General features: G+C 50.9%; 7 protein-coding genes across 7 annotated transcripts; 3 read left to right on the forward strand and 4 right to left on the reverse strand.

Annotated features, from left to right (window-relative positions):
• Positions 1 to 596: 596 nt before the first annotated feature.
• Positions 597 to 4,671, reverse strand: COCSUDRAFT_53746 (xylose isomerase). Its single transcript, XM_005646747.1, has 12 exons — positions 4,445 to 4,671; positions 4,153 to 4,337; positions 3,996 to 4,068; positions 3,765 to 3,880; positions 3,408 to 3,568; positions 3,035 to 3,173; positions 2,690 to 2,789; positions 2,407 to 2,550; positions 1,948 to 2,095; positions 1,361 to 1,485; positions 1,157 to 1,237; positions 597 to 1,001 (listed from the first exon to the last, which is right to left on the reverse strand). Exons 1-12 carry the CDS (start codon positions 4,472 to 4,474, stop codon positions 888 to 890), a joined length of 1,416 nt encoding a protein of 471 aa, XP_005646804.1. The 5' UTR covers positions 4,475 to 4,671; the 3' UTR covers positions 597 to 887.
• A 3,277-nt stretch (positions 4,672 to 7,948) lies between these two features.
• On the forward strand, positions 7,949 to 9,648 carry COCSUDRAFT_16625 (aromatic amino acid hydroxylase; the record flags this gene model as incomplete). The annotated part of the gene is made up of 6 exons (XM_005646748.1): positions 7,949 to 8,082; positions 8,195 to 8,342; positions 8,535 to 8,730; positions 8,944 to 9,114; positions 9,257 to 9,357; positions 9,481 to 9,648. Coding segments are annotated over 6 exons (918 nt in total), but the record flags the coding sequence as incomplete, so codon positions are not given.
• COCSUDRAFT_53747 (hypothetical protein) lies at positions 9,607 to 11,408 on the reverse strand. The gene is made up of 4 exons (XM_005646749.1): positions 11,192 to 11,408; positions 11,057 to 11,102; positions 10,883 to 10,955; positions 9,607 to 10,703 (listed from the first exon to the last, which is right to left on the reverse strand). Exons 1-4 carry the CDS (start codon positions 11,240 to 11,242, stop codon positions 10,532 to 10,534), a joined length of 342 nt encoding a protein of 113 aa, XP_005646806.1. The 5' UTR covers positions 11,243 to 11,408; the 3' UTR covers positions 9,607 to 10,531.
• Positions 11,409 to 12,007: 599 nt separating this feature from the next.
• Positions 12,008 to 15,281, forward strand: COCSUDRAFT_42612 (cytochrome P450; the record flags this gene model as incomplete). Its single annotated transcript, XM_005646750.1, has 13 exons — positions 12,008 to 12,127; positions 12,220 to 12,336; positions 12,505 to 12,614; positions 12,731 to 12,845; positions 12,992 to 13,085; positions 13,190 to 13,251; positions 13,309 to 13,443; positions 13,572 to 13,704; positions 13,814 to 13,850; positions 13,966 to 14,116; positions 14,328 to 14,495; positions 14,686 to 14,922; positions 15,177 to 15,281. The coding sequence occupies 13 exons, from the start codon at positions 12,008 to 12,010 to the stop codon at positions 15,279 to 15,281; spliced, it is 1,584 nt and encodes a 527-aa protein (XP_005646807.1).
• A 652-nt stretch (positions 15,282 to 15,933) lies between these two features.
• On the reverse strand, positions 15,934 to 17,237 carry COCSUDRAFT_24192 (putative clathrin coat assembly protein). Its single transcript, XM_005646751.1, has 4 exons — positions 16,979 to 17,237; positions 16,584 to 16,757; positions 16,371 to 16,430; positions 15,934 to 16,227 (listed from the first exon to the last, which is right to left on the reverse strand). The coding sequence occupies exons 1-4, from the start codon at positions 17,129 to 17,131 to the stop codon at positions 16,183 to 16,185; spliced, it is 432 nt and encodes a 143-aa protein (XP_005646808.1). The 5' UTR covers positions 17,132 to 17,237; the 3' UTR covers positions 15,934 to 16,182.
• Positions 17,238 to 17,734: 497 nt separating this feature from the next.
• COCSUDRAFT_66534 (hypothetical protein) lies at positions 17,735 to 19,680 on the forward strand (the record flags this gene model as incomplete). The annotated part of the gene is made up of 8 exons (XM_005646752.1): positions 17,735 to 17,775; positions 17,933 to 17,996; positions 18,079 to 18,166; positions 18,284 to 18,396; positions 18,518 to 18,594; positions 18,696 to 18,839; positions 18,978 to 19,204; positions 19,348 to 19,680. 8 exons carry the CDS (start codon positions 17,735 to 17,737, stop codon positions 19,548 to 19,550), a joined length of 957 nt encoding a protein of 318 aa, XP_005646809.1. The 3' UTR covers positions 19,551 to 19,680.
• COCSUDRAFT_29562 (glycerol-3-phosphate 1-acyltransferase) lies at positions 19,646 to 22,439 on the reverse strand. Its single transcript, XM_005646753.1, has 7 exons — positions 21,944 to 22,439; positions 21,659 to 21,810; positions 21,439 to 21,556; positions 21,251 to 21,305; positions 21,040 to 21,129; positions 20,733 to 20,921; positions 19,646 to 20,570 (listed from the first exon to the last, which is right to left on the reverse strand). The coding sequence occupies exons 1-7, from the start codon at positions 22,249 to 22,251 to the stop codon at positions 20,280 to 20,282; spliced, it is 1,203 nt and encodes a 400-aa protein (XP_005646810.1). The 5' UTR covers positions 22,252 to 22,439; the 3' UTR covers positions 19,646 to 20,279.
• Positions 22,440 to 22,581: the final 142 nt, after the last annotated feature.

Consider the following 22,581-nt stretch of genomic DNA (forward strand, 5'->3'; position numbering starts at 1 on the left):
TTAAGTCAATCTACAACACCAAAATCATGATCACACGAGAAAAAGTAAACATCCCCAACATCCATCCTAGTCAGTCAGTCAATTGCAATCGGCTTCACTTATCAAGATATGCATGGAAAATTGGACAGCAAGGAAAGTGTATGGTGTCATCTGGACATCGCTGTGGTGGACAAAATCGCGACACCTATCAAATGACCCAGAGATGCGCGCCATGTCATTGCCAATGCCCATATCCTTTGCGATGTGTTGGCACACCTGCCAAGCCATCTGGCAGTCGAGTGGGTATGGGTACTTAGCGCGATGGAGATGGAAATGCCGCGGCGCCCTCTCCTTGAGCTCTCAGAAGTGATCAGCACAGCCAAGCAGGCAGCAGCTGGCGCAGCCGCCAAAGTTGCTGCCAAAGAAGCAAAGGATGGAAAACCCACCCGAAAGCGGCTGGCTCGGGCAGTGGAGGCCGCAGAAGTTGCCGAGGAACGGCTCGCCGAGCTGAAGGAGAATGAGGACTTGATGCGGCAGCGCCTGTCAGCTTGCGAAGAGCAGATGTTGGTAGAGCTGGACGTGCTAATGCCCAATAAAGGGCCCAATTGACAGGCAGGTTTTGGACTGGGGCAAATGATAACATAGACCTGTGTCGTTTGCCCCTCTAGGCCAGCGGGCTTACAGTGGACAAATGCACATGCAGGCCATGCATGTGCATAATACTGAATCGCACCATGTTCTTGTAAGAACGATCAGAGGGCCCGGGCAATTCGCCGGTGAACTGACCATACGACTGTGCCAAGCGCTAGTATTGTGCCTAGGTGGCTCGTGCTCACCAAAGTGCCCTAGTGACAGGCAGATTTAAGACGGGCTGTGCCGAAATCCAGCCACTCAGGACCGGTCTGAACCTATCTGATGTATCTGCTCAGAACAATTTCATACAGCTCGGCCCGCGCACTCGGCAGATCCTCTGCTGGATCCGCGCTGGCCAGAGCAACCTTCTCCAGCTCAACAAAGTCCACCTGGCGCACACCAGCACAGCATCTTCATGACAACATCCAAAACTTTAAAGTGCACCAATCCGCCGCATGAGAAGCCAAGCGTGCAGAGTCTTTATCAATTCGGTGCAAGTTTGGGTGATGGTAAACTGCAAGCATGTGTAGTAGCAAAGGCTGACCTTGCCATCCCTGATCTTCTTGCCAACCCCCTTTGAGTAGGTGCTGTAACGGTCCTTGATCATTCCCGGAAGGATGCCCTCCTGTTCCACCCCCACAGCAGGCAAGCATTCAGCCTCAAATCTCTCAGACAGCCACACCATCAACACAGTCACTGCATGTATCCATGAAACGCTGCCCTTGAAATGTCCATGTCAGAGCTGCACCTCGAGCATCTGCGCAGCGTTCCTGAGGCCCCTGGCGAGCGCATCCATGCCGCTGATGTGGCCGTAGAACAGGTCGTTCACGTCCGTGCTCTCCCGCCGCAGCTTGGCGTCGAAGTTGATGCCGCCTGCAGCCACAGACACCTGCCTGATCATCTAAGCCCTCACTATGATTCCTGGCATGTTGCTGGACGATGCCCTGTCACTGGTTTTGACAGGACCAGCCCGGGCGCTATTGATCAACCATTTACTACGGTATCAACCTTTAGGGTCAGGATGGTTGGGTTTAGGGGAAGGGGCCTTGTAGTGATAATTTCTCATGGAGAATGCAATGGTGGACTTAGGGTTTAGAAGCGTATTACCCGTTCAAGGGAATTAAGGGTCAATATCTCTACAAATGGTTGACCTTCAGGAGCTGCCCAGAACCAGCTCCCAGAAGTGTGAAAGAGCACAGTGGGACAACTTTGTGCTGCTGCCGGGCAGGCAAGCACGCGACACCCGCTCAGGAGGGTACTGCAAGCATTAGCTGAGCAGAGTCTCTGAAAGGCAGCGTGGTGAGCCTGAATAGGGGAGCTGAGCTGGCGGCTGACCTGGCGCAAGGCCGCCCTGCTTGAGGATGACGGCGGCCACGAGGGTGGCCTCCTTGGGGTCTGTCAGGAACTGGTCTGTGTCCCAGCCCGTCTGCGCATCGCCCGTGTTGGCATCGATGTTGCCCAGCTTGCCGTACGCCGACGCCAGCTGCGGGCTCACAGAACTCACATCAGCACTGGAGGACAACATTTTGCAGATTAATTCAAGCTTAAAAAAACATTCTCACGCAGCGATACAGCAAAGAAGTGCCTGTGATTGTAAGGAAGCAGGCTCTTGGTGAGATGCATGGTGCAGTTGCTGGGGGCCTGAAGATGCATGGACTTGCATGGGATGGACATGCATGTGTCAGAAATTCAAGCCGGACTATTTCAGAAATAGGCGCTTTTGCTGCACGCTTCTATGAGTGTGGAACCAGGGGATGGAGAATGCAGGAGTGAGCAGTTGGTGGAGTGGTGCACCTGCAGCTCGTGCTCGCAGGAGTGGCCGGCCAGGGTGGCATGGTTGCACTCAACGTTCAGCTTGAACTCGTCCGACAGGCCGTACTGGTTCAGGAAGCCCATCGTTGTGGCAGCGTCCCAGTCGTACTGATGCTTTGTTGGCTCCTGCACTCACATACCTCCCTCCCATCAGCCCACTCAGTACTAGCTTGCGAAGCAATATGAAGTGCAAAGCTCGCTCGAGTCTCAAACTTGACAAGCAGGAAATATTTATGAAGGATTGAACAGTGCATGTGAGAGTTACCTGGGGCTTGGGTTCAAGCAGCAGTGCCCCCTTGAAGCCGATCTTCTTCTTGTACGCAACGGCACCCTTCAGGAAGGCCGCCAGATTGTCCAGCTCCAGCCTGCATACACCCCACTCCCATCACCGATCTGACACCATCCCTGACCCTTTGCAGCACTCCCACCATCAATCAGCCCGCCCTGCGTCTCACATTATTGCCGACACTGTCCTGTGTCCCACGTTAGACCTGCTCCTATCAAATATGCTCCTGTCTGAACAATTCCTATGAGGTACCTGCAAGAGGGTAGATACATCAAGAACCATGAGGGCTATATTGGAGTGTGAGCATGATTAGGGGCTGCACACTTGAGGTCGGTGTTGAGGAGGGTGTGGTAGCCCTCGCGGCCGCCCCAGAACACATAGTTTTCTCCGCCCAGCCGCAGCGTCGCATCCATCGCCGCCTTCACTTGCGCCGCAGCGTACGCATGCACGCTCGCGTTCGGGCCTGCCCGAAACAATTTCAAATTAAAAATTGCTGTTCCGCCTGCGACTCATTCAGAGGACCCTCACGGCTGCACTCTGCAGTGGGGCAATGAATCATTGAAGTTGAACAAGACCTCGGGTAGGGCAATGCATAAATGCAGAAATGATCTGTGCCTGTCTGGCAGAGTAATCAGCTTGTGCCACTTGACATCATGCATGCTCTCAACCACTACTGCAGGGAGGATGTGGGGCACACTTGTGGCGGCTCCATGCATGAAGCGGGGGTGCTTGAAGAGCTGCGCGGTGCCCCACAGCACCTTCTTGCCGGTCTCCTTCTGCAGGTGCTCCGCCAGTTCCACCACCTTGTCCAGCATGGCGTTGCTCTCTGCCAGGCTGGCGCCCTCCGGGGCTATGTCCCTGCGCAGCAGATGCGTCAAGCTTCCGTCAAGACAGCCTCAAGCTCAGGTCCATCCCTGTGCTCATTGCTTGGTGGCGCAGCATTTGTGCAGCAATATTTGGGGCCTGGAAAGCTGGGGCCACAACATGCAAGGAGGGTCTTTGGTGGCAATATAAGGCATGTGAGGGTCATCACAACATAATCAGACTGCAGCACCTGTCATGGAAGCACCAGTAGTCAACGCCAAGCTTGTCGAGGAACTCAAACATGGCGCGCATGCGGCGGTAGGCCAGCTCCATGTCGTCCAGGCTGGCATCTTCCCATGGCCACACCTGCATAGCCACTGCATGAGGTGAAAAGCGGTTTAATATGTCTGGCAGGCAGCTGCAATGACATCATGCAACCTGATAGTAGAGCACACCCGCGATATGGATTGCACTGCCACACCTTGGTGGGGGATCCAAAGGGGTCGGCGCCATCCCCGCGCATTGTGTGCCAGAAAGCCACGCTGAATCGCAGCCTGCGGGGCACTCACATGCTTCTCAGTTCCCTGGCTGCCATTTCCAGGATTGGAAGCCAAGAGAGAACCTGAGCGTCTGCTCACCATTCCTTCATGGGCTTTCCCATGATAACTTCGTCAGCGTTGTAGTAATGGAATGCCATCGGGTTCGTGGAGTCTGGGCCCTCATAAGGTATCTTCCCAACTCCTGGGAAAAACTCGCCTTCGTAGAGACCACGTGAGTCACATTCCCCTTGAATGGCCGCCCATGCGGGTGCAGTGCAGAGCATCTGGAACAGAAATTGTTAGCCTTTGACATCTCGAGTGTCATAACAAAGGGATCACCTCCAAAAGCAATGTGCCATCAGACGTCCAGGTGGATACGTGAAGGACTCACCAATGCAACGAGTATGTATGTCAGCCGCATTTGAGATGTTGTAGCTCAACAGATCACCGTATGCAAAGGCAAGCCCAAAAGAGCTCAAGCGATATGTGTGACAAGTTCCTAGATCGGTCTGATCCAGGTATTCAGCCCCAATTTGGTGTCTCGCTAAGAGACTTGATGGAATTCAGAACCCGATGTCCCTCATGAATTGGACTGTCCTTGAAAAATGCTGAATATTTTGGCTGTTGTAGGAGGCTTTGATCAAATGAATATATATATAATCCAATTTATGAGGGGGTTTCGGAATGAGCGGGAGGGTGACTAAATAAGGGTTCAAGTTCTCGAGCTGCGATGTTGTGAAGTCAAAGTGTGTTGAGCTAGGTGTGTATCAGACGTGCCATGTAAGGTGCTAGATCCTCTACGCATTGGGAGTGGGCAGCCTGCCGAATAGTTCCGTCTATTGCTGGGCCATGCGTGGGTTTGCGTGGGGGCCCCTGTACCTGCATTCAGCCAGATTTCAGTCAGCAGGTCTTCTAACTATTGGGAGAAATGCTCCTTCGCTCTGTGAACGTGCAGATGTGCGATCTGTGCGATCACGACAAGCAGTCAGCTTGAGGATCACCGCTTCTTCACAACCTTCCGACATATTTGTCCTGGATTTTGATGGTGTCGTGTGCAACTCTGAACCAGAGGTGAGATAGAACTCAATGTGTGAACACCAAAAAGTCTCCCTGAGGATTGATTAGCCAATCACTGTGCAAGCATGTTGACTGTTCTGTGTTCGCAGGTTTCATACTCGGGCTATCGTTGCGCTGTCAGATACTGGCCAGAGCTATTTGCCGACGTAGATTTGCAGACGAAATTGCGAGTTTTGAAAGGCCTGGCGAGGGTGCGATCAGTACTCATCAAAGGGTATGAAACCACGGTTCAGGTGCGTTTTCTGCCTTGACCTCAACTGGGAAAGGTGAAGTGGTCCCAGTAGTGCAAGTGCTACAAAAGCTAGACGATCTCAGAGTGTTTGCAGCAATTTCTTGAATGTGCTATTTGGCTCAGGCTCGAATGTTGTTGGAAGACCCCAGCAATGAGGAACGCATCCTCACAGGATGGGATTCGCTCCTTCCACAAGTGCTGGAAGAATGGGGGGTCAATGGCGACCACCTTGCAGCATTCAGCGATGGCTATCGCAATGCCAGCCTGATCAGAGACAGGGTGCGCAAGCTCTGATCGTTGACAGAATCTGTGCGCTGATGCAGCCCCATTTAGCAACCTTGACTTTCTGAGCCTTGTTCACTCTGAATACATGTGGCCTGCAGCATGCGTGGACGCACCGAAATCAGCTCTATGGAGGCATATACGAGGCTGTGCGGTCTTGTTCATATCCTTGGTATGTGGCATCCGCGAAGGCACCACACAGGGTGTCTTCCCTCATGTCGAGCTTGCTGGGGATTGAGATGGAGCCCACCTCTCCGCGGCTGTTTGCTGGGCTCATACCGCCCGATGAGCAGAAGATTGAGGCCCTGCGGTGAGTGCACTTCAGGGCAGACATCCTCTTGACGAAGACAAGGAGTAAAGACACTTACTGAATGCAGCTGTGCTGCATACAGGACCATCGCACAGCGACCCTTGGTGAGCCAAAGCAGAGCGCGCATCCACTTTATCGATGACCGGTTGGAGACTTTGAAAGCTGTGCGCAAAGCTGCAGATCTTTCCAACATCCAGCTGTACCTTGCTGATTGGTATGGTGGTCTTATCCTTGACATCGCCAGATGCTTGAATGCGTGTGCTCGCTAATTCTTAGTGAAGCGACTTGCAGGCTCATGTGATGCTCCAATTCATTAGCTGATGGTGATTGCAGGGGTTACAATACAGACGAAGAAAGGCAGGAAGCATTGAGTATTCCTGGGATCAAAGTTACAACTCTATCCCAGTGCTGTGAGCTGCTGAAATGGGGCATCATTATGGAGGTAAGGCACGTTATGTGACCTTTGGTGGAGATGCATCAACTCGTTGTGAATCATGGATCTTGCCTGGTGCTTGTAGTTCTGCATGGCTTGCCAAATGAACCTCGCCTGGTTGGAATGCAACTGACTTGTCGACTTGAATGTCGTACAGGTTGATGACGGCTGTGAATCAACACAGGCAGAGGTGGCAGCAGGGGTCACCCGGTAGCCCTATGACCTCCTAGTGTCGCGTCAGCATTGTAGTTGTCCTTGAACAAATGTATAAGGTTGCTGTGCGGAGCACGTGGAATGAATGCTCTCTAAAACGGATGTTCAGTCGATCCATCCACTGGATCTGTTGCCCACAGTGGCACTTGTGTCATTGCGAGCAGTTGAACCGAGACAATGCAGATATAACAGCAGTCAATCCTGAGCCTTTGACTGCAATTGATCTGAATGATGCGCAATACACAATGTGCACTGATAAGTATATGGTCTAGCGTAGTACACAGTATGCCATGCGAAGTGCGTAGGCATGTGCCCAGCTGGTGCCCAGGGCAGCAGGTGCCCTGCAGGTGCACTGTTGAACGTGATAGATCTAGGATCATTGAAGGTACTTGTTTGATAGCTGGAGTGCACATTCCAGTGCATGAAAGATTAGGTGCTGTACCCTGCAGCGGGATGCCACCGTGGCCAGTGACATGCTCAGCAAGGCTTGTCATGTCCAGCCGTCACGGTGACAGTTACTAACTGTAGTACACAGGTGACCGAGTCATCGAGTCGGTGATTATCACACAACCCAGCTTTGAGCGCCACAGTCCTGTATGGGACCAGAAGATGACATGCTTCTAATTCGTACTTCTCCAAATAGCCTGCATCATTCCTCATTTGATGGAAACCTTCAGCAGCAGCTTCTCCGTTCCACGGTCTCCACAGCGTACCTTTGCGCGCGTTTTCCTTGCGCAAAATTTCCTTGGACAATAAGTCTCTCTGTACCTCTGTAGAAGATAAAACCATTCGTCCACAACCATTGACAGAACTATCTTGCTGACTACGAAGCCAGCCAGGACACCGTTCGAGAATCAAGAGCACCCAGTTTGTCAAAACCGCAGGCGTGCCTAGAGGACGAGCAAGTGCTCCCAGATAGTTAGTTTTGACGAAAAGCGCGTCGTACTATGGATCTGTCTTGTTCCACAATTCCTTCATACGGGAGCGCTCGCGTGGGAATCTCGCAGTTTGCAGGTTGTCAGCGATTCCTGGCATCAGCACGTAATCACTCAAACCGCACAAGAGGACTTTGCTTGGTGCCATGCAGCTTCAAGGATGGTAAGTCATCTTCCATCATTGCTCGTGATATAAGCATTTTGGAACCTTCTAAAGGTTTGCTAAGTCAGCAAGGACCATGTGTACAGTCAGATAGCTTCCCTACTAACTCGTATCAGTGCGATATGCGCATTTTCACGGCGATGACTTTGAGGCAAACAATCTATAGTACCTGAAACATTTCAGTACTGCAGGCACAACGGCAGCTGCACCAGAACCAAAGCTCCAGGTAGAGAGAAGACGAGTACCCCAGAGCCTGGAAGAAGTGGACAATGGGAAGATTCTTGGATTCGGAGCAGATTTGGCAGAGGACCACCCAGGCTTCAGGGACCAGGCATACAAAGACAGAAGGATGGCAATTGCAAATATTGCTCGCAGACACAGAGTGTGAGTGACATAGCCTGGTCCCTCCTTTGTGTCAGGCTGCATCAGCTCTTGATGATTTTCCGTTTCCCAGCTAGTTTCCGACATTAATTGTGTTGTCGTATGGAATGTACAGGGGAGATCCCATTCCGCGACTGGAATACACGCCAGAGGAGTTGCGTGTCTGGCGGACAGTGCTGCGCGAGCTGCATGAACTCTACCCCGATGGAGCCTGTGCGGAATTCCTCCGCTCGTACCCGCTTTTTGACTTCAGAGAGGATGACGTAATTTGCCTGCCAACTCAAAAACATGCCTCCATCCCCCATCCCATTTTTTGAAAATGAAGAGCATTGACACATACTTTGCCCTGCGACAGACAAAACCAAGGATCACTTTGCTTCTGAGGTGGGTGTTGTTGAGTTTCCTGAATCTCACGGATGATGGCACTGACTTGTCATGTCTGCATTGCTTTGTAGGTGCCACAGCTAGAGGACTTGTCGCAGGTTCTCAGGCGTGAGACCGGATGGCAGATCCGGCCTGTTGCAGGGCTGCTGCATCCGCGCGATTTCCTGAACGGCCTGGCCTTCCAGACATTCCACTCAACACAGTACATGCGCCATCCATCCCGGCCCATGTACACACCGGAGCCCGATGTGTGCCATGAACTCTTGGGTGAGCCTCTCTGCCGAATTATCCATTTTCCTCTGATGATGCAAGATTCTGCCAGTTGTTGCTCATACGACCTCAAGTGTTCTGCAGAATGCTCGTGTGAGCTCCTGGCATATCCATGGCTGCAAAGATTCATCAGTGCTGCAGAACATGAAGAGTGTTGTGCAGTTGAATTCTGCTTTTGCTATGCCTGATAATGCTGATGGTTTTATGCAGGGCACGTGCCCATGCTGGCAGACCCGGACTTCTGCGACATGGTGCACAGCATCGGCGTGGCGTCCCTGTGCGCAGATGACTCGCAAATCTGGCACCTGACAAAGATGTATTGGTTCACCGTCGAATTTGGCGTCGTCATGGAGGGTGATGAGAAGAAGGCCTTTGGCGCGGGTGAGCGTCAGCACCTCTTTTGGGCATTAGAGAATGCTGTTGAAAATGGACGCAATTGCCTGCTGAAAGAGGAATTGCAGCATTGCAAGGAGAGCGTTTGACGGATTGGGACTTGATAATGCATTGCCGCCTGGGCCTGCAGGGATCTTGTCAAGCTATGGAGAGATGGAGCACATGCGCAGTGGAAAGGCAGACTTTGTGCCATTTGACCCCCATGCTAAGCAGCCCAAGATGTCCTACAAGGTGATGGCACTCCTGCTTCAGCTTGCCTTTTGCAGCCTGAAGTGCTGATGCCGCACTTGCTTCAGTGTGGTGCAACTGGCCTGTATGTAATATGCTCAGAAGTTGGATGTTTTCTTGATGCAGGATGGCTATCAGAACCGATACTTTGTCTTGAACAGCTTCAAGGATGGTGCTGAGAAGCTGCGGAACTACTGCTCAGAGATCACGCCACCCGACATAGTGGCACGATTCCTCAACAAGGCCACCCCTGCCTTCAGTAATGGCCATCAGATCCGGGCAGGCCAGATTTGAATGTTTCTCGGTGTTTTTGAACGCTCGCTGTACAACAGAAAACGCATTCTTGTGGTTTCTAGCTGTAGGCCCTTGCCCGGCATCAATGTGATGCAGTGCTGCACATCTGTCTTGTGCATGCCATAAATGGGTACTGTGTGCCAGGGGTCATTGCTTATACCCCAGATCTGCTCCTGTATCTTTGGTACATACTATGTAGGATATCTTGGTCCTTCCTATGTAGGACTATGCTTTCTGGCAAGAGGTGCAGTCTTCTAATGTGTTGTTGGCTTGTCTGATTCATGTACCATATGCTCTCTTTGGCTGAGTGCAATTTCGTAGATGTTTTGAAGAGGCACATTGCCACATACATGAGCATAATGCTGCTGGGTGGGTGCTGCTGGTCAGGTAGAGAGCTCTTTGACAGGTGTCTTGCATTGCATCGGCATTTTGCAGTTGGAAGCATATTTATCCTTGACATTGCAACATCCTGCGGTCTATGTACCCTTTTGCACTAATGTAGCATGCGCATTGTTGGCCTCTCGGGTGCCAAGACAAGAAAGGCATGTACAGCAGTATGTCGTTAGAAGGCCTAGGCTGCCAATGCTGGTCTTTCTGTATTGATTTAATCCACTTTGAGTGTCTTGCCAATGAGTGATTGATGTACATATACATGTAATTGAGCTGGAAACATTTTGAGGGCTGCTCATCAGATATTTTCCCGTCATGATGATCCAAAACACCTGACGGAGAATCCCGTGAGGCCGCCTTGGGCAAAAGCGGCAATCAGCAGCAATGCCATTGGCGCAGCAGTTGATTCTTGAAAAGTAGTGCAGAAGTGCCACGCACCGTTATAAGCTTTATTCTAGAACATCAGTGCAGCGCCTTGTTTCACCCTTTATGTTCATTTGGGAACCGCATCTGTGTCACCCCATGGCTGCTGACTAGTGCTGGACTCCCTGTCTTGAGCCTCAATCACGTGCCCATCAGCCGGGCGCAGGTTCGGCATCCCATTGTTCACAGGGTATGCAACTCCCAGCTCGTCGCAAATGAGTGATGAAGTAGCCTCATCCCACCTGTTGAGTCACAAGATATGTCAGAGATGCCTTGCAGTCCAAGGCAGATTAGGTCCTGTGAACTTTTGACTGGCGTGATTGCCTCTCACTGAATTGCTAAGGTAGAAATTCCATGCACAGAGCTCGTGCCAAGTTAAAGCAAGGAGAGCAGAGACTCATGCAAGCAAGTTTTTACTCACCTCAGAGGGGTCTTGCTAAGGGGACAGGCTAGAAACTCCAGCATCCCTTCGTCAAACTCCGTGACATTGTAGGCTGCAGTCAGAAACTCTTTTTCACCTCAAGTTTCTTTGCAATTCTGTTTCCAGAAACGGAACAGAGCTGCACATGCATAGATGTCTTGCCTTCTGCCTCACCTCCCTTGCTAACAACAGATGACGAGCCTCTTGTGGTGGTAAATACCTGTTGATAGCACCAAAAGAATTGCTATCAATGGATTGCTATTTCAAGAAGGCATGGGCTCAGAAAGTTTGCCAGAGACTTCAGCTTACCGTCCTTACAAACTGTCGTTGCGCTCGCACGAGGGATCTGGCCAAAGCCATTGATCTCAGTCGACAAACGTTTGCTGCAATTTACCAAGAACCAGATATATGTGATCTCTGATCGGGATCGCCCATGACAGGGCAAACTAGTACCGCCTTCTCTTTGCACGATCCTGTGATCGGGATCAGGTCTTTAATTTTCATGCAAAATTGATGTTGTTTAGACGTCAAGACACAAATAATGAAGCAGCAGAGGTGGATTTGCTAGCCAGCTGGCCGAGCCACTTCCGGAAGGTGTTTCGGAAGTTCTAAAAATCGTCGTTTTCGTAAATTGCACATGAAGATTGTTTGTTGAAATCAATTGAGTTGTTAGTCACAAAGGAAGCGTGCCCTTCTTTTGCGCTTCTTTTAGCTAAGCACCAAGGTTCTACCATGCTAGCTTTTAAGAGCGAATGGTTCGTCTGGAGAGGCGAACAGGCCCCCTCCAATGATGTCATATATTCTGTCGTGCTGTTCGTTGTCCTCTCTACTGTTATCATCAGCCATTTCTTGTACAGGTAAGACGGTTGCATCCTAGTAGCTGAGCAAGAGATGATGTTCTGATCGTGTCTTTGTCAGATATTGGATCGCCTTCAATCATCCTGCGCTATCATGACGCTGCGAAAGGCACCTGGGAGGGGTTATCCTGGCGAGTATGCGAGTGTAACAGGCGATTTTGTGCCCCCGCTCATTTTGGTGTTCCTGTCCACTCGTAGTGTCGTGGTCAGCACTTTGAGGTGGGCGGCAGCTGGAAGATTGCTCAGAAAGCAGTTTCCTTCCCCACCAATGGACAGCTTGCTTCTGGGCCATGGGGGTCAGCTGCAGAAGCCACACCACCATCGGTGGCTCTCAGAGATGACCAAGAAGCTGGGGAATAAATTCTACATGCGTCTGGCGCACAACCATGTGCTGATCCAACCCCTTACTCTCTACACTTTATTATTCAAGTATGCATGTGGCTGCATTTTTTATCTGAGCATCAAATGTTGTGCTGGCAGGTCCTCATGATCTCAGACCCTGAACTCGTGCCGATTGTTTTTGATCGCGCACTCTACCCTCCAAATGCTAATGTTCTGGACCGACCGGTGGACCAGATTCTGCATGACATTGATGTGGTGCGCTCCTAGTCTTGCTCAAAATCCGCACACGTGTGTCAAAGCAAGCTTCTGGTGCTCATCAGTTGCATACTGATCATTGCATTGATGATATGCTTGCGACACTGTGCTTACACTCGCAAGAGTGGCGAATTGCACCGATTCAATGACAGTAATATCGTTGAACAGGTGACGAGCAATGCGGGGGAGCCAAACATGCTGTCAGCCAAGACAGGCGACCCCTACTGGCGCCTTGTGCGCAAGGGCGTTGCGCCTGCCTTCAATCCTCAGAACATCAGGTAGACATTTGCGCCTGCCCACTTGTCACCAAATGTGGACATGGCCGGCATTGCAGACCACTTCTCCGTGTGGAGAAGCATGGGGTTCATTCCTAAAAAATTGTGTGGTGCTGCAGGCAAGGTTTTGGGCATGTAGTAGAGGCGGCTAATCAGCTGATACAGGTGCTGAAAGAGAGGGGCGCTGACAAGGCTGTCGATATTGACGATGCAGCTCAGCGCGTGGCCCTGGAGGTGGGATTCGTACCGACAATCAAAGTGAATAACTCCAGTTAGTTTAACCATTAGTAGACAAAGGCCTCCAAGCTTTGTCTACTAATGGAAAGTGACACAGCTGACCAGAAGACCTCATGAGTAGCAATAATGGTTGTCACGCGCAGGTGATCGGGAAAGTAGGATTCGGGAAGTCCTTCAACTCTCTCGCATCCCTGGACGCGCCTGCTGAGCAAGATGTGTTCAAAGCCTTGGCTGCAAGTAAGAACGCTGCATTTTGCAATCTCCCCACCTGCACCTGAAATTGTACAAGCGAGTCATCTGGTGTTGTGCTGTCGTGAGCAATAAAGGTTGTTGCTCGGCAGGTCTGGAGGAGGTATCAAAACGAATGGCCAATCCTCTGCGAGTATATAGGTTCTTTGACCCGGTGAGGACAACCTTTGGATGTGGATGATTTCTAAGCTTGTATCTGGTGCATGGCAAGATCGCCGGCCTGTCAAAGCAGCCTTTCCTGCACGGGTGTGTGCTCATAGTGGAGCCTTTCATGTTGCAGGAGGTGAAGAAGAGCAATGTCGCACTGAAAAAGTTTAAGAGAGTCACAAAGGATCTCCTAGAAGAGGTGGGTTCCACCAGCAGGTCACCAGAACAGGCAACCCGCCCATTGTCCTGTCAGATTACATGTCTTTTTGTTCGGTCGTTGAGAAATTTCGACAAATCAATTGATGTGATAATGGTCATCATGAGCAGGTGCAAGCTAGGGGCACTCCAGACAAGGATGATCCCACCATTGCAGGCCACCTGCTGCGGCTGCGAGACTCCGAGGGGCGACCCCTCTCACAGGACCGTCTGCATGCAGAATTCAGCGTCATGTTCATCGGTGGTGCGTGTCTCTTTACGTCAAAGCTTTGAAAATGTGAACACGAGGGCATAAAATTTTACAAATGATAATACCTTGGGCAGTAGATGACTGAGAATTTGCTGGCCTGCAGGAACCGACACTACGGGCCACACAATCGCCAACACATTGTGAGCCCCCTGCTAACATCCAATTGCCATCACAATTCCCTGCATGTTGTTCAGCAGATCTCCAATAAATAAGTGCTCTTTCAGCCGTGAAAGTGTCCTGTGCATGTGTGGCCAGGTTTCTCATCTCTCAGCACCCGGAGGTGGAAGCAAAGATCACCACTGAGCTGGAAGATCTGGGCTTCCTGGTCGGCCCCTCGCGGCCGGTGCCCAGGCAGATGGAGTACTCTGACCTCTCCAAGCTCACCTACCTCAGCGCAGCTATCAAGGTAGCCAATCCTCCTTTGCGCCACACTGCTTGCTCTGCCACCGTCCGGCTATGCTTTTGCAGCTTGATTGAATGTCCGAATGAGGATCACATGGTGGAAAATTGGGAGCTGCAGGTGGAGGCTGCCACGTATCCTACCCTCGCAGCTTGTCTGCAGACGCACCTTGCCTCTGGCAGGATCAGCATGTACTGATTAGCGGGTATGCATGCAGGAGTCGATGCGGCTGATGGCGGTGGTGGGGGCTGGCGTGGCGCGCGTGGCGAATGAGCAGATGCAGATGGGCCCCTACACCATCCCCAAGAACACCCTCCTCTGGGTGCCCCTCCAGGCGCTCCAGACCAGCCCCGCCCTCTGGACCCAGCCCGACACATACATGCCGGTGAGCGCAGCATCAACCCTGCCTCAAGGCAGCTGAAGCGGAAGCTGACTGTTTTGGATCTCAGACTTAAATGTGGCAATCTGCAAGCCTATGCAAGCAGCCGCCATTGGGCAGGCAGGTTCTCCAAGTGTCTTGCCCTGTGTAAGGAGATTCCTTAGTGGAAGGACTTACGGCATCCTGTGGTATGTAGGAGCGGTGGCTTGAAGAGAGTGCAGAGTACTGGAGTCCTCAGCCGTCCACCACAGACTCTGAGGCCGGCTCGGCTGCCGCGCGCAAGTTTGAGGACGGAGCGCCGCCGCGCTTCAAGAAGTACATGCCCTTTGGGGAGGGCATGAGGGCCTGCGTGGGCCAGTCGCTGGCCAAGATGAACTACACTGCTGCAACGGCGCTCCTCCTCTCGCACTTCTCCTTCCGCCTGGCAGACAGGGTGCGCTGCACAGCTCACCCTCATGTGTGCTTGTATGGAGGCATGGTTCTTCTAAATTGATTTGACACGTGACAATCAATGCAAGGTTGGAGCTCTCTTTCAATATACTGCTGCTCAACCAATAACCATATCCCTCTTCCTGGTGGTCTCTATATGGGACTACCTTGGTGCTGTGTGGCCTGCAAGCATTGGCGGTGGGCGCATGCTTGCATGCGTGGACAGTAGCAGGGGCTGAGGCTTGCATGTGTTGCCAGATGGGGGGACCGGAGGGGGTGATTGCCTCAGAGATGGCACGCATCACAGTGGCCCAGCGCGATGGCATGTGGATGCATGCCCTGCCCAGGTCTGTCACTGCCTGAGAGGGGTCTTCAAAGCCTTCAAATTGACTGGACTTGGTGACCACCATCCGTGCAAGAGCCTCCAGATGCCTGCATGAGGTTACAAGGATGAGAGTAAATTTTTTCCTGTGTTGCCTTCATTTCGTGTTGCCCAGCAGGATATGATGCTGATGTTTCCCAATGAGATTACAATGATCAGAATCAAGCTCAGAGACCACAGTTGTGCTGCTGCCAAGCTTCTGTAGTACAAGGCGTTGTTAAGGAAAAGATTCCGGATCACCTTGAGCACAAGTTGGAATATGTGACGAGAAGTGTTTATAGAGCGTTCAAGGAAGATGAGAGTCTAGATTGTTACCTTGCTTTGTACTAGTGCGTTTGACTCTATAGTAAACAGCATCATGCTATGACATGATGTAGTAGATGTTGCCATCATGGTTTTCTGTACAGCATTGCAGATGTTTGAAATTCTACGATCTCAAATGTGATTCATAGCACAGCCTGTGAGTGCTCAATGTCGTCTTACGGACGCTTGCACATCAGTTTTTCGCGTAAGAGACATATGTAGTACTTGTGAGTGTCAGGATCATCACTGCAGCTGCAGAGTTTAATCCAATTAACTGCGTTTATTGCTGACAGCACCATTATATCATGCATTGTTTGAGATCTGTGGGGAGGAATCCATTAGATTGCATTGCCTTTGCCTCGCTGGAGTGGAAAATGCATTTCACTATGTTGACTCTTACGTATGTTCCTTACTGCCTTTCACAACATTTTGCCACAACAGTCCATGCTCCTGAAGGCATCCACAATGCCCATGCTATCGTGCTACCGACTCTGGCCTATGCCATGTGGGATTGATACCGACAGTATCACGTTCATTGAAAGTTTGAAGCAAAATATTGCAGTCCTCCGCCTGTTGCTATCAGGTCTCTATCCTGTCAAGCTCTGCCAACCGCTCCAAAATCACCTGCAAACCCAGATACAGAGCCCATGCTCACTGTGTGATCACTTACAGTCCTGCTGCATTGGTGCTGCGCAAGAGATCCTGCAATTCATGTTCAGGATCAGTGTCATTACGAGGTGAGACTCTTGAGAGATAAAAGTTCACACCTTTTTGCTCGTTTCCTGAATCTCGCCACCCATAATAAATTCATCGAGGATCAAGTACACCTGCACATGCCAGCAGGTGGTTAGCCCGGCAAGGCTGCCAAAACAATATCAGAACTCTTCAGCCACATTAGCACAGATCCCAGCCAGGTTGACTTAGAACAAGAAGCTGCTGGAAGGCATAGGATGATTTAGCATCTGTGTGACAACAATTACCTTGTGAAAATTGAACACCAGATCCAGCTCGCAGACATTGCTGAAGTAATGGTCCAGAATCTCCACAAACAAGTGGATCGACTCGAGATACGCCAGCTCGTTGTCAGTCACGTCAACACACACACTGAAGTAAAGCCCAGCATACCGCCTGTAGATAACCTTGTTCGTTTTGAACTGCGCAAGTAGAGCCAATTTTTGAGTTAGACAGTCCGCTTGGCTTAGCAAGCTCTTACTTATTGGCTGAGCAGTCAAGAGTCACAATCAAGCATCACTTTAGAAATCGACGTTGACTCACAATTCTCCTCGAGGCTGAAGAGATCAATGTAGTTAGGGCAACAGAACTCATTTAATGCCATATTCTCCTACAAGAAACAATTCTTGAGCTCATGGCTCACCTCAACAAAGTTGGTGAACTTAGCATCTCTTGTTGCTATGAGACGGTGCACGTCGTACTCCAGATTGCGCTTCTCGCTGTCATCAAGGGGAACATAGTACTTCGCAAGGCGCGTCTTGCCAGCCCGATTTTGCAGCAGTATGAAACGTATCATTGTTTCGCATCTGCCAAGGGTGAAACTGACTAAGTCAGAGATATGCCATTTGAACCCACCTTGTTCTTCTCGATTGTGACCATAGCATAGATTTTGCCAATTCTCTGTGAAGATTAGCAAGCAAGCAACAGCTTTGCAGGGAGTCTTACTACAGAAACGCATGAACCTGAATAGGCTCCGTGCCGATGCATGCTGCAGCCAGCCTGCAGAGTGAAGCTTGTGTCTTGAGGACTTCCTGAAACTGAATACCTAAGCAAAATAGGAAGAGAGCCTGGACCTTCCCTGGTGCTAACCTCAAACCTTACTGTGTGAGGCTTTTCGCTGCAAGTTGATCTTGTGTCGAGACCACCTTTCGGAAAGCCACTGATGTTCAGTGAAATCCCTTGGGGGTATCTTTTGTGACTTTGTTTTATTTAAGGAATGAACACCAGACATTGCCATTTGTCAGAGAAGTGCAGGGCAGCTCAGATCCCACGGTAGTTGACTGGCTGCTTTGCAGCTAATGCTCTGCACAACTGGCAGCCTCTGATGGATAAGAGGGCTTTGCGTCGTTGCAAAGCCCGATTTGCAATAGATTTGCATCCGAGCCATTGTTCGGATGCAATGACTGGGGTGAAGGAGCAACTGAACGCGTGGCTGCTCAGGTCTGCCTCCCATCTTCTTTGTACAGTGAGGCCAACTTTCTATATCTATGCCATGTGTCGCTTCTGGGATGAGAAGGTTGAACGCCAGGTGACTGAGGAATTGGACAGATGTATGTAAGGTAGTGCAAACGTCCTGACGACTGCCTTGCTCTGGCAGGTGGAATCATGATCTTGATGGGGTGATGCTGTCGTACTCCAGTCCAATCCTGGAGTCCACTCAGGTAGGTGCTTACATCACCACGAGATCATCCACCATATTCATGCCATGCGCATTCTTTTGATCATAACGTGTGTTCTATGCAGGCTCGCATCCACCCCTACTTTCCTTACTTCCATGTGGATGTGGCGGCAAATGTGGATCTATTTTCTCCTGCGCCGGGCCAGCTAATAAGTGCGCTCACCGGAATTCCGGCATCCAACACCAAGATTGAAGACATTGCTATCTCAATTATCGCCATATTTTCATGGTTCTGCTTGCATTATAATGGGGAGCTTTTGTTTGCGGCAGCTGGCCAGGTGAACAAGATTGGGGCGGACTACATTGGGCTCTTGGTGCTGGGCATCTTCAATGCAGCCATCGGCCACCAGAACATCAGAGCAGAGTTCCAGCACAGCGCTGCGGTGGGGCCTCTGTTTGTGCCATATCTCTTGCAGGCTTTGTGGACCTGATCTAGCCAGTATCAGTAGTTTTCAAGTTCTTAAAGTGAAGATTGACATCTCAGGGTTGCCTGTTGGTTTGCAGGATAACAGCTGGGTGAGCAGAAGGGAGACCAGCCATCGCATCGAAGAGGGGACAAATGTCATCTTCACTGTGCATACGTAAGGAGCATTTCAATCTTTATTATTTGACTTAAAACAAGTCTGGTTGCAGATCAGGGCACTCGCTGATGCTGTGCTCAAGTGCAATTGATCTGTCGCAGGGTGCAGAATGAAGGGGACTTCTTCAGCTTGACGGGGAAGTTGGATGGGGCATGGACGGGCGCAGTGGGGCACACTGCACCCCAGATACCTGATGAGGAGCACCGCAAGAAGAAGAAGAGAAAGGCTGATGCTGCACAGCTGCGGTGGGCGTCCCTTGCCATGCCTGTGCTATCCTTCATTGCTAGAAAGAGCAATGACCCCATCAATGTCTCTGCCATACTTCAGGGCCACATGAGCACTTGGGAGTGCTCGTGGTGTGATGGTTCCAGAATGTCATGCAGGGCTGATGCCACGCCTCAGGCCCAGCAACAGCCTGCCAACAACATGAAGAGGCACAAGGGCGCTAAGTCTGCATCTGCCGCAAAGCCCGCACAGCCTGCAGCCGCAGTTGCTGCTGCCGCAGCTGTCAGCAGCGCTGAAAGGCCAAAGAAGGAGAAGAAGCACAAGGTGTATGGGAATGGCGTGCATGACGCTGTGGCTGCAGGACCTACCCGGACGTCTGATGCAGGTGCACCTGCCTCTCTCATACTCGTCACAAGATGCCTTTTGTTTACCAAGTAACCTGAAGCCATCCTAAATTGTTGATGTCAGGCCTCAGCCAACATGATGAGGAACTCAGGAGCATAAACAGGACTCTTTGATGTCTCACAGGTCCAGCAGTGAAGAAGGAGCCTGAGGAAGTACCCAGAAGCAACGCTGTTCCGTACATTAAGACGGAGGCGGCTGCACCCGGATCAGAATCCTTGGAAAAAAAGAAGAAGAAGAAAAAGAGGAGGGACAAAGATGCCCACACAGAGGGACCTCCGCCAAGCAGCACAGCCACTATCAAGTCGGAGCCAAAGCCCAATGCCTGAAGAGCGCAGGGAGACCTGATTTGTTGACAAATAAGTGAGAAAACCTCTTTGCTTGATGTTGCTCTGTGGTGTCCTTAGACATGCAGACCATCTTTATGTGACATCATGTAACATGTGTGAGAGCTCATTCAAAGTACCTGGCCTCAGTAGGGGCGTTCAGCCCTAGGACAAAGCCGCCTATATTTCTTCTTCAAGACAGCTTCACTCCAACTCTCTACAGAAATGCAGATTGATGCACGACACGCCTAAATATGCACCGCCAACTAGTATTAGGCGCTGCGCAAGAAGGAACTCTGATATTATACAGCATGTACACTCATCCCTTCCTCCCCTTGACCTGTCTCATTTCCATGGACTTGGACTGATTCTAATCAGCCTCAATGACACACCATTCCCTCTCTTGACATAACAGCTTGCGCGCTGCAATTAATACGGCCAGCAACAAAGTCTGTGTTTTAAACTGAGGGCAAACTTGCGACCATGACACGGCTACGGCTTTGGCCCAAATCTGCCTGGATGTAAAAATGTGATCATCATCAGATGTCTGGGAGCTTGTGAGCCAATGCATGATGATAGCTAGCACATAAATAGGAGAATACTGTACCCAACAATTGTGTTGGGTGTCTCAGTGGATCAATGCTGTGCCAAAACGTCGCAATCGCTCAAGACATGCGAACGGCCACCCTGCTTCTTGCACAGCTGCCAAACAGTGTCCAAGATGCATGCACATCACTCAAGCTTCTTCGCACCAGAGGCCCCGGGCACATCGGCAATGCCTGCATCATCTTTGGCAGGCTTGCCATTGGGCTTCGCTCCATTGGCCTCAATGCCCAGTGCCTGGCCGGCCAGGCTGTTGGCTGGGGGCTTCCTGCCCTCCATCAAGGCGATGTAGGCCCTGCTCTCTGCCAGCGTGGACTCGGACGGCTTGAAGCCGCCCTCTCGCAGCATCAGATCGCGCACGTTGGCTGCATACAGCTTTGGATCCGCCTTCTCTTCCTCGCTGGGGTAGTAGATGGGCAGCTGCACCAGGCACAGCCTGCTCAATCAGCTATATACTTGATGCATGGGAATGCATCTGCCTCACTACTCAATGGAAGCAATGGTAAGGGCTGTGACAGTAGTAGCAGCCTGTGGTGCTGTGAAGGAGACTTTAATTTCCGGTTGATCAGATGGCACACACACCTGGCGAGCTGTGACGCTGTGGAAGGGGTTGGCGAGCATGAGGATGCTGTGCCACAGGGGTTCAATACTCTCCCAGGCCGGCGAGACACGGTCCTCGCCATAGCGCAGGATCATCGGCTGCACCGGCGCGCCGGCCAGGAATGCCCCCGACTTGAAGGGCAACAGGCACTTCCCATTCGTTGTCGTCCCCTGGACACCGCACCAGGCAAGAGCATTAGCATGGTACTCTCACAGGCACAAAGATAGCGCATTACTTCTTTCCGGCAAGATTGCATGCACTCCTCTCTGAGGTAGTGCCACTGAGTACCTCTGGGAATAGAAGCAGAGGCCGAGTAGAGGCAGGCAGCTGTCCAGCAGCTGCCATCTCCATCCTGTCCTTCACCTGCCCTGAGACTCCCTGACAGTCGCATGCAGACACCAACTCAACACAGCAACAGCAGTGTGTCACCACACTCAAAGACAATGGAGTTTCGAGCATGTGCATAAATAGCAGTGCAGAGATACAAGAAGGCGCTCACCGCAACGTTGCCCTTTTTGAAATCGCGATTGACGTAAATGCACTGCAGGTGCTTGCTACACACACAAACACAACAATGTTTTAGTGGATACATACCAGACACGTCAGGATCAATTAGATCCCGCAATGGAGTTCTGGCCTTGTGACTTTAGTAGGATCAAATGAACCACATCACCGAACGGCACGCACCTGATCAAGCCAACCAGTGGCAGATCTTTTGTGTTGCCGCGTGCAACAAAGGAGGGAAAAGAATTTGCGCAGTGCACAATGATGTCCAGGTAGCTGATGTGGTTTGAAACAATTGCCGCTGCAATTCACAGGGTGTGTCAGATTGCAATTATATTTATTAGTGTCAGAATGCTGTACACAGAAGGACTGTGTAAGATCTGTCATACAGTCGTTTTCTCACCTGGCTCGACCCCCTTTGGCAGCTGCCCTGGCTCCACAATGATCCAAGTGAATTTCACAAAGCCCCAGCAGAACAGGCACAGCCGGCACAAGACCTTGCCAAGAGAAGCAACCGTCTGAGCCTGCAATCCCTTGGGCAGTATGACAGAAGCCCTGTGCAAAATAAAAAAGGGGCTGATCAACCATGATTTGTATGGATCAACAGGCACAAAATATAATACCACTTGAGATCAAGCTATTTAATCTTCCACGGGATCTTTTAGCTGGGATGATTACAACGCCCTACCTGCACATGAGATGCACGGAAAGCATGCATAGTGATGCGCTCACGAATTTGATGGGCGCAACGGTAACCAAGAGCACTGCCAGCCTCATGTACTCCAGAAGGGGTTGCGGCTTTGCGCCCAGTTGGCCGTACTGATCATCCCTCTCGAATGGTTCATAGAGCTCATTTTTCAAGTCAAGCGCCCCACTCTGGGACTTTTTCTGAACAATGGCCGGCTTTGGTCGTAACACTACTAGTAGTAGAAACACAACGAAGACAAGCACCATGAAAGCATCGAATGTGTAGCCGATGGCTGACATTGGAGTCATTACTAGCTACATATGCAAGAGTAAAGCAAGTTATCACAATTCGTGCCCTGTCCTCATCAGTCCCACAGATTGAAAAATGCAGTAGAGAGCTACGATGCTTGTTCAGGCGGGCTGCTGAAATCTCCAGAGGCCGACGTGATGCATCAATAGCGTATAATTCATTTTTTACACGAAAGATCTTTCCTGCATTCGTGATGGTGTGTGGCATGAGCCTCGAAATGACAGTATGAACATTCCAAGAGCGGGGTTAATTAGAATTTATGAAGGGTCAACGACCGCGGGCCCGCATCAAAATTCTCTTCCAGCAATCGCTTTAAATCTTGCCTATAG

Source organism: Coccomyxa subellipsoidea (assembly GCF_000258705.1).
Source record: "Coccomyxa subellipsoidea C-169, whole genome shotgun sequence".
Classification (NCBI taxonomy): Eukaryota; Viridiplantae; Chlorophyta; class Trebouxiophyceae; family Coccomyxaceae; genus Coccomyxa; species Coccomyxa subellipsoidea.

What these genes read in the sequence shown, in the direction of transcription:
- COCSUDRAFT_53747 (XM_005646749.1), bottom strand. Translation starts at nt 11,242, where the DNA reads ATGGCTTTGGCCAGATCCCTCGTGCGAGCGCAACGACAGTTTGTAAGG. An exon ending in ATCTGTTGTTAGCAAGGGAG is followed by an intron (nt 10,956 to 11,056) that starts GTGAGGCAGAAG and finishes TTCTGACTGCAG; the next exon opens with CCTACAATGTCACGGAGTTT. An exon ending in CTTAGCAAGACCCCTCTGAG is followed by an intron (nt 10,704 to 10,882) that starts GTGAGTAAAAAC and finishes GTGACTCAACAG; the next exon opens with GTGGGATGAGGCTACTTCAT.
- COCSUDRAFT_29562 (XM_005646753.1), bottom strand. Translation starts at nt 22,251, where the DNA reads ATGACTCCAATGTCAGCCATCGGCTACACATTCGATGCTTTCATGGTG. An exon ending in TCCGTGCATCTCATGTGCAG is followed by an intron (nt 21,811 to 21,943) that starts GTAGGGCGTTGT and finishes TATTTTGCACAG; the next exon opens with GGCTTCTGTCATACTGCCCA. An exon ending in CTCTGCTTCTATTCCCAGAG is followed by an intron (nt 20,922 to 21,039) that starts GTACTCAGTGGC and finishes TGCGGTGTCCAG; the next exon opens with GGGACGACAACGAATGGGAA.
- COCSUDRAFT_24192 (XM_005646751.1), bottom strand. Translation starts at nt 17,131, where the DNA reads ATGATACGTTTCATACTGCTGCAAAATCGGGCTGGCAAGACGCGCCTT. An exon ending in AGTTCACCAACTTTGTTGAG is followed by an intron (nt 16,758 to 16,978) that starts GTGAGCCATGAG and finishes CTACTTGCGCAG; the next exon opens with TTCAAAACGAACAAGGTTAT. An exon ending in TTCAGGAAACGAGCAAAAAG is followed by an intron (nt 16,228 to 16,370) that starts GTGTGAACTTTT and finishes CTGGGTTTGCAG; the next exon opens with GTGATTTTGGAGCGGTTGGC.
- COCSUDRAFT_53746 (XM_005646747.1), bottom strand. Translation starts at nt 4,474, where the DNA reads ATGCGGCTGACATACATACTCGTTGCATTG. An exon ending in TACTGGTGCTTCCATGACAG is followed by an intron (nt 3,569 to 3,764) that starts GTGCTGCAGTCT and finishes TCTGCTGCGCAG; the next exon opens with GGACATAGCCCCGGAGGGCG. An exon ending in CCTGCGAGCACGAGCTGCAG is followed by an intron (nt 2,096 to 2,406) that starts GTGCACCACTCC and finishes GTGAGCCCGCAG; the next exon opens with CTGGCGTCGGCGTACGGCAA.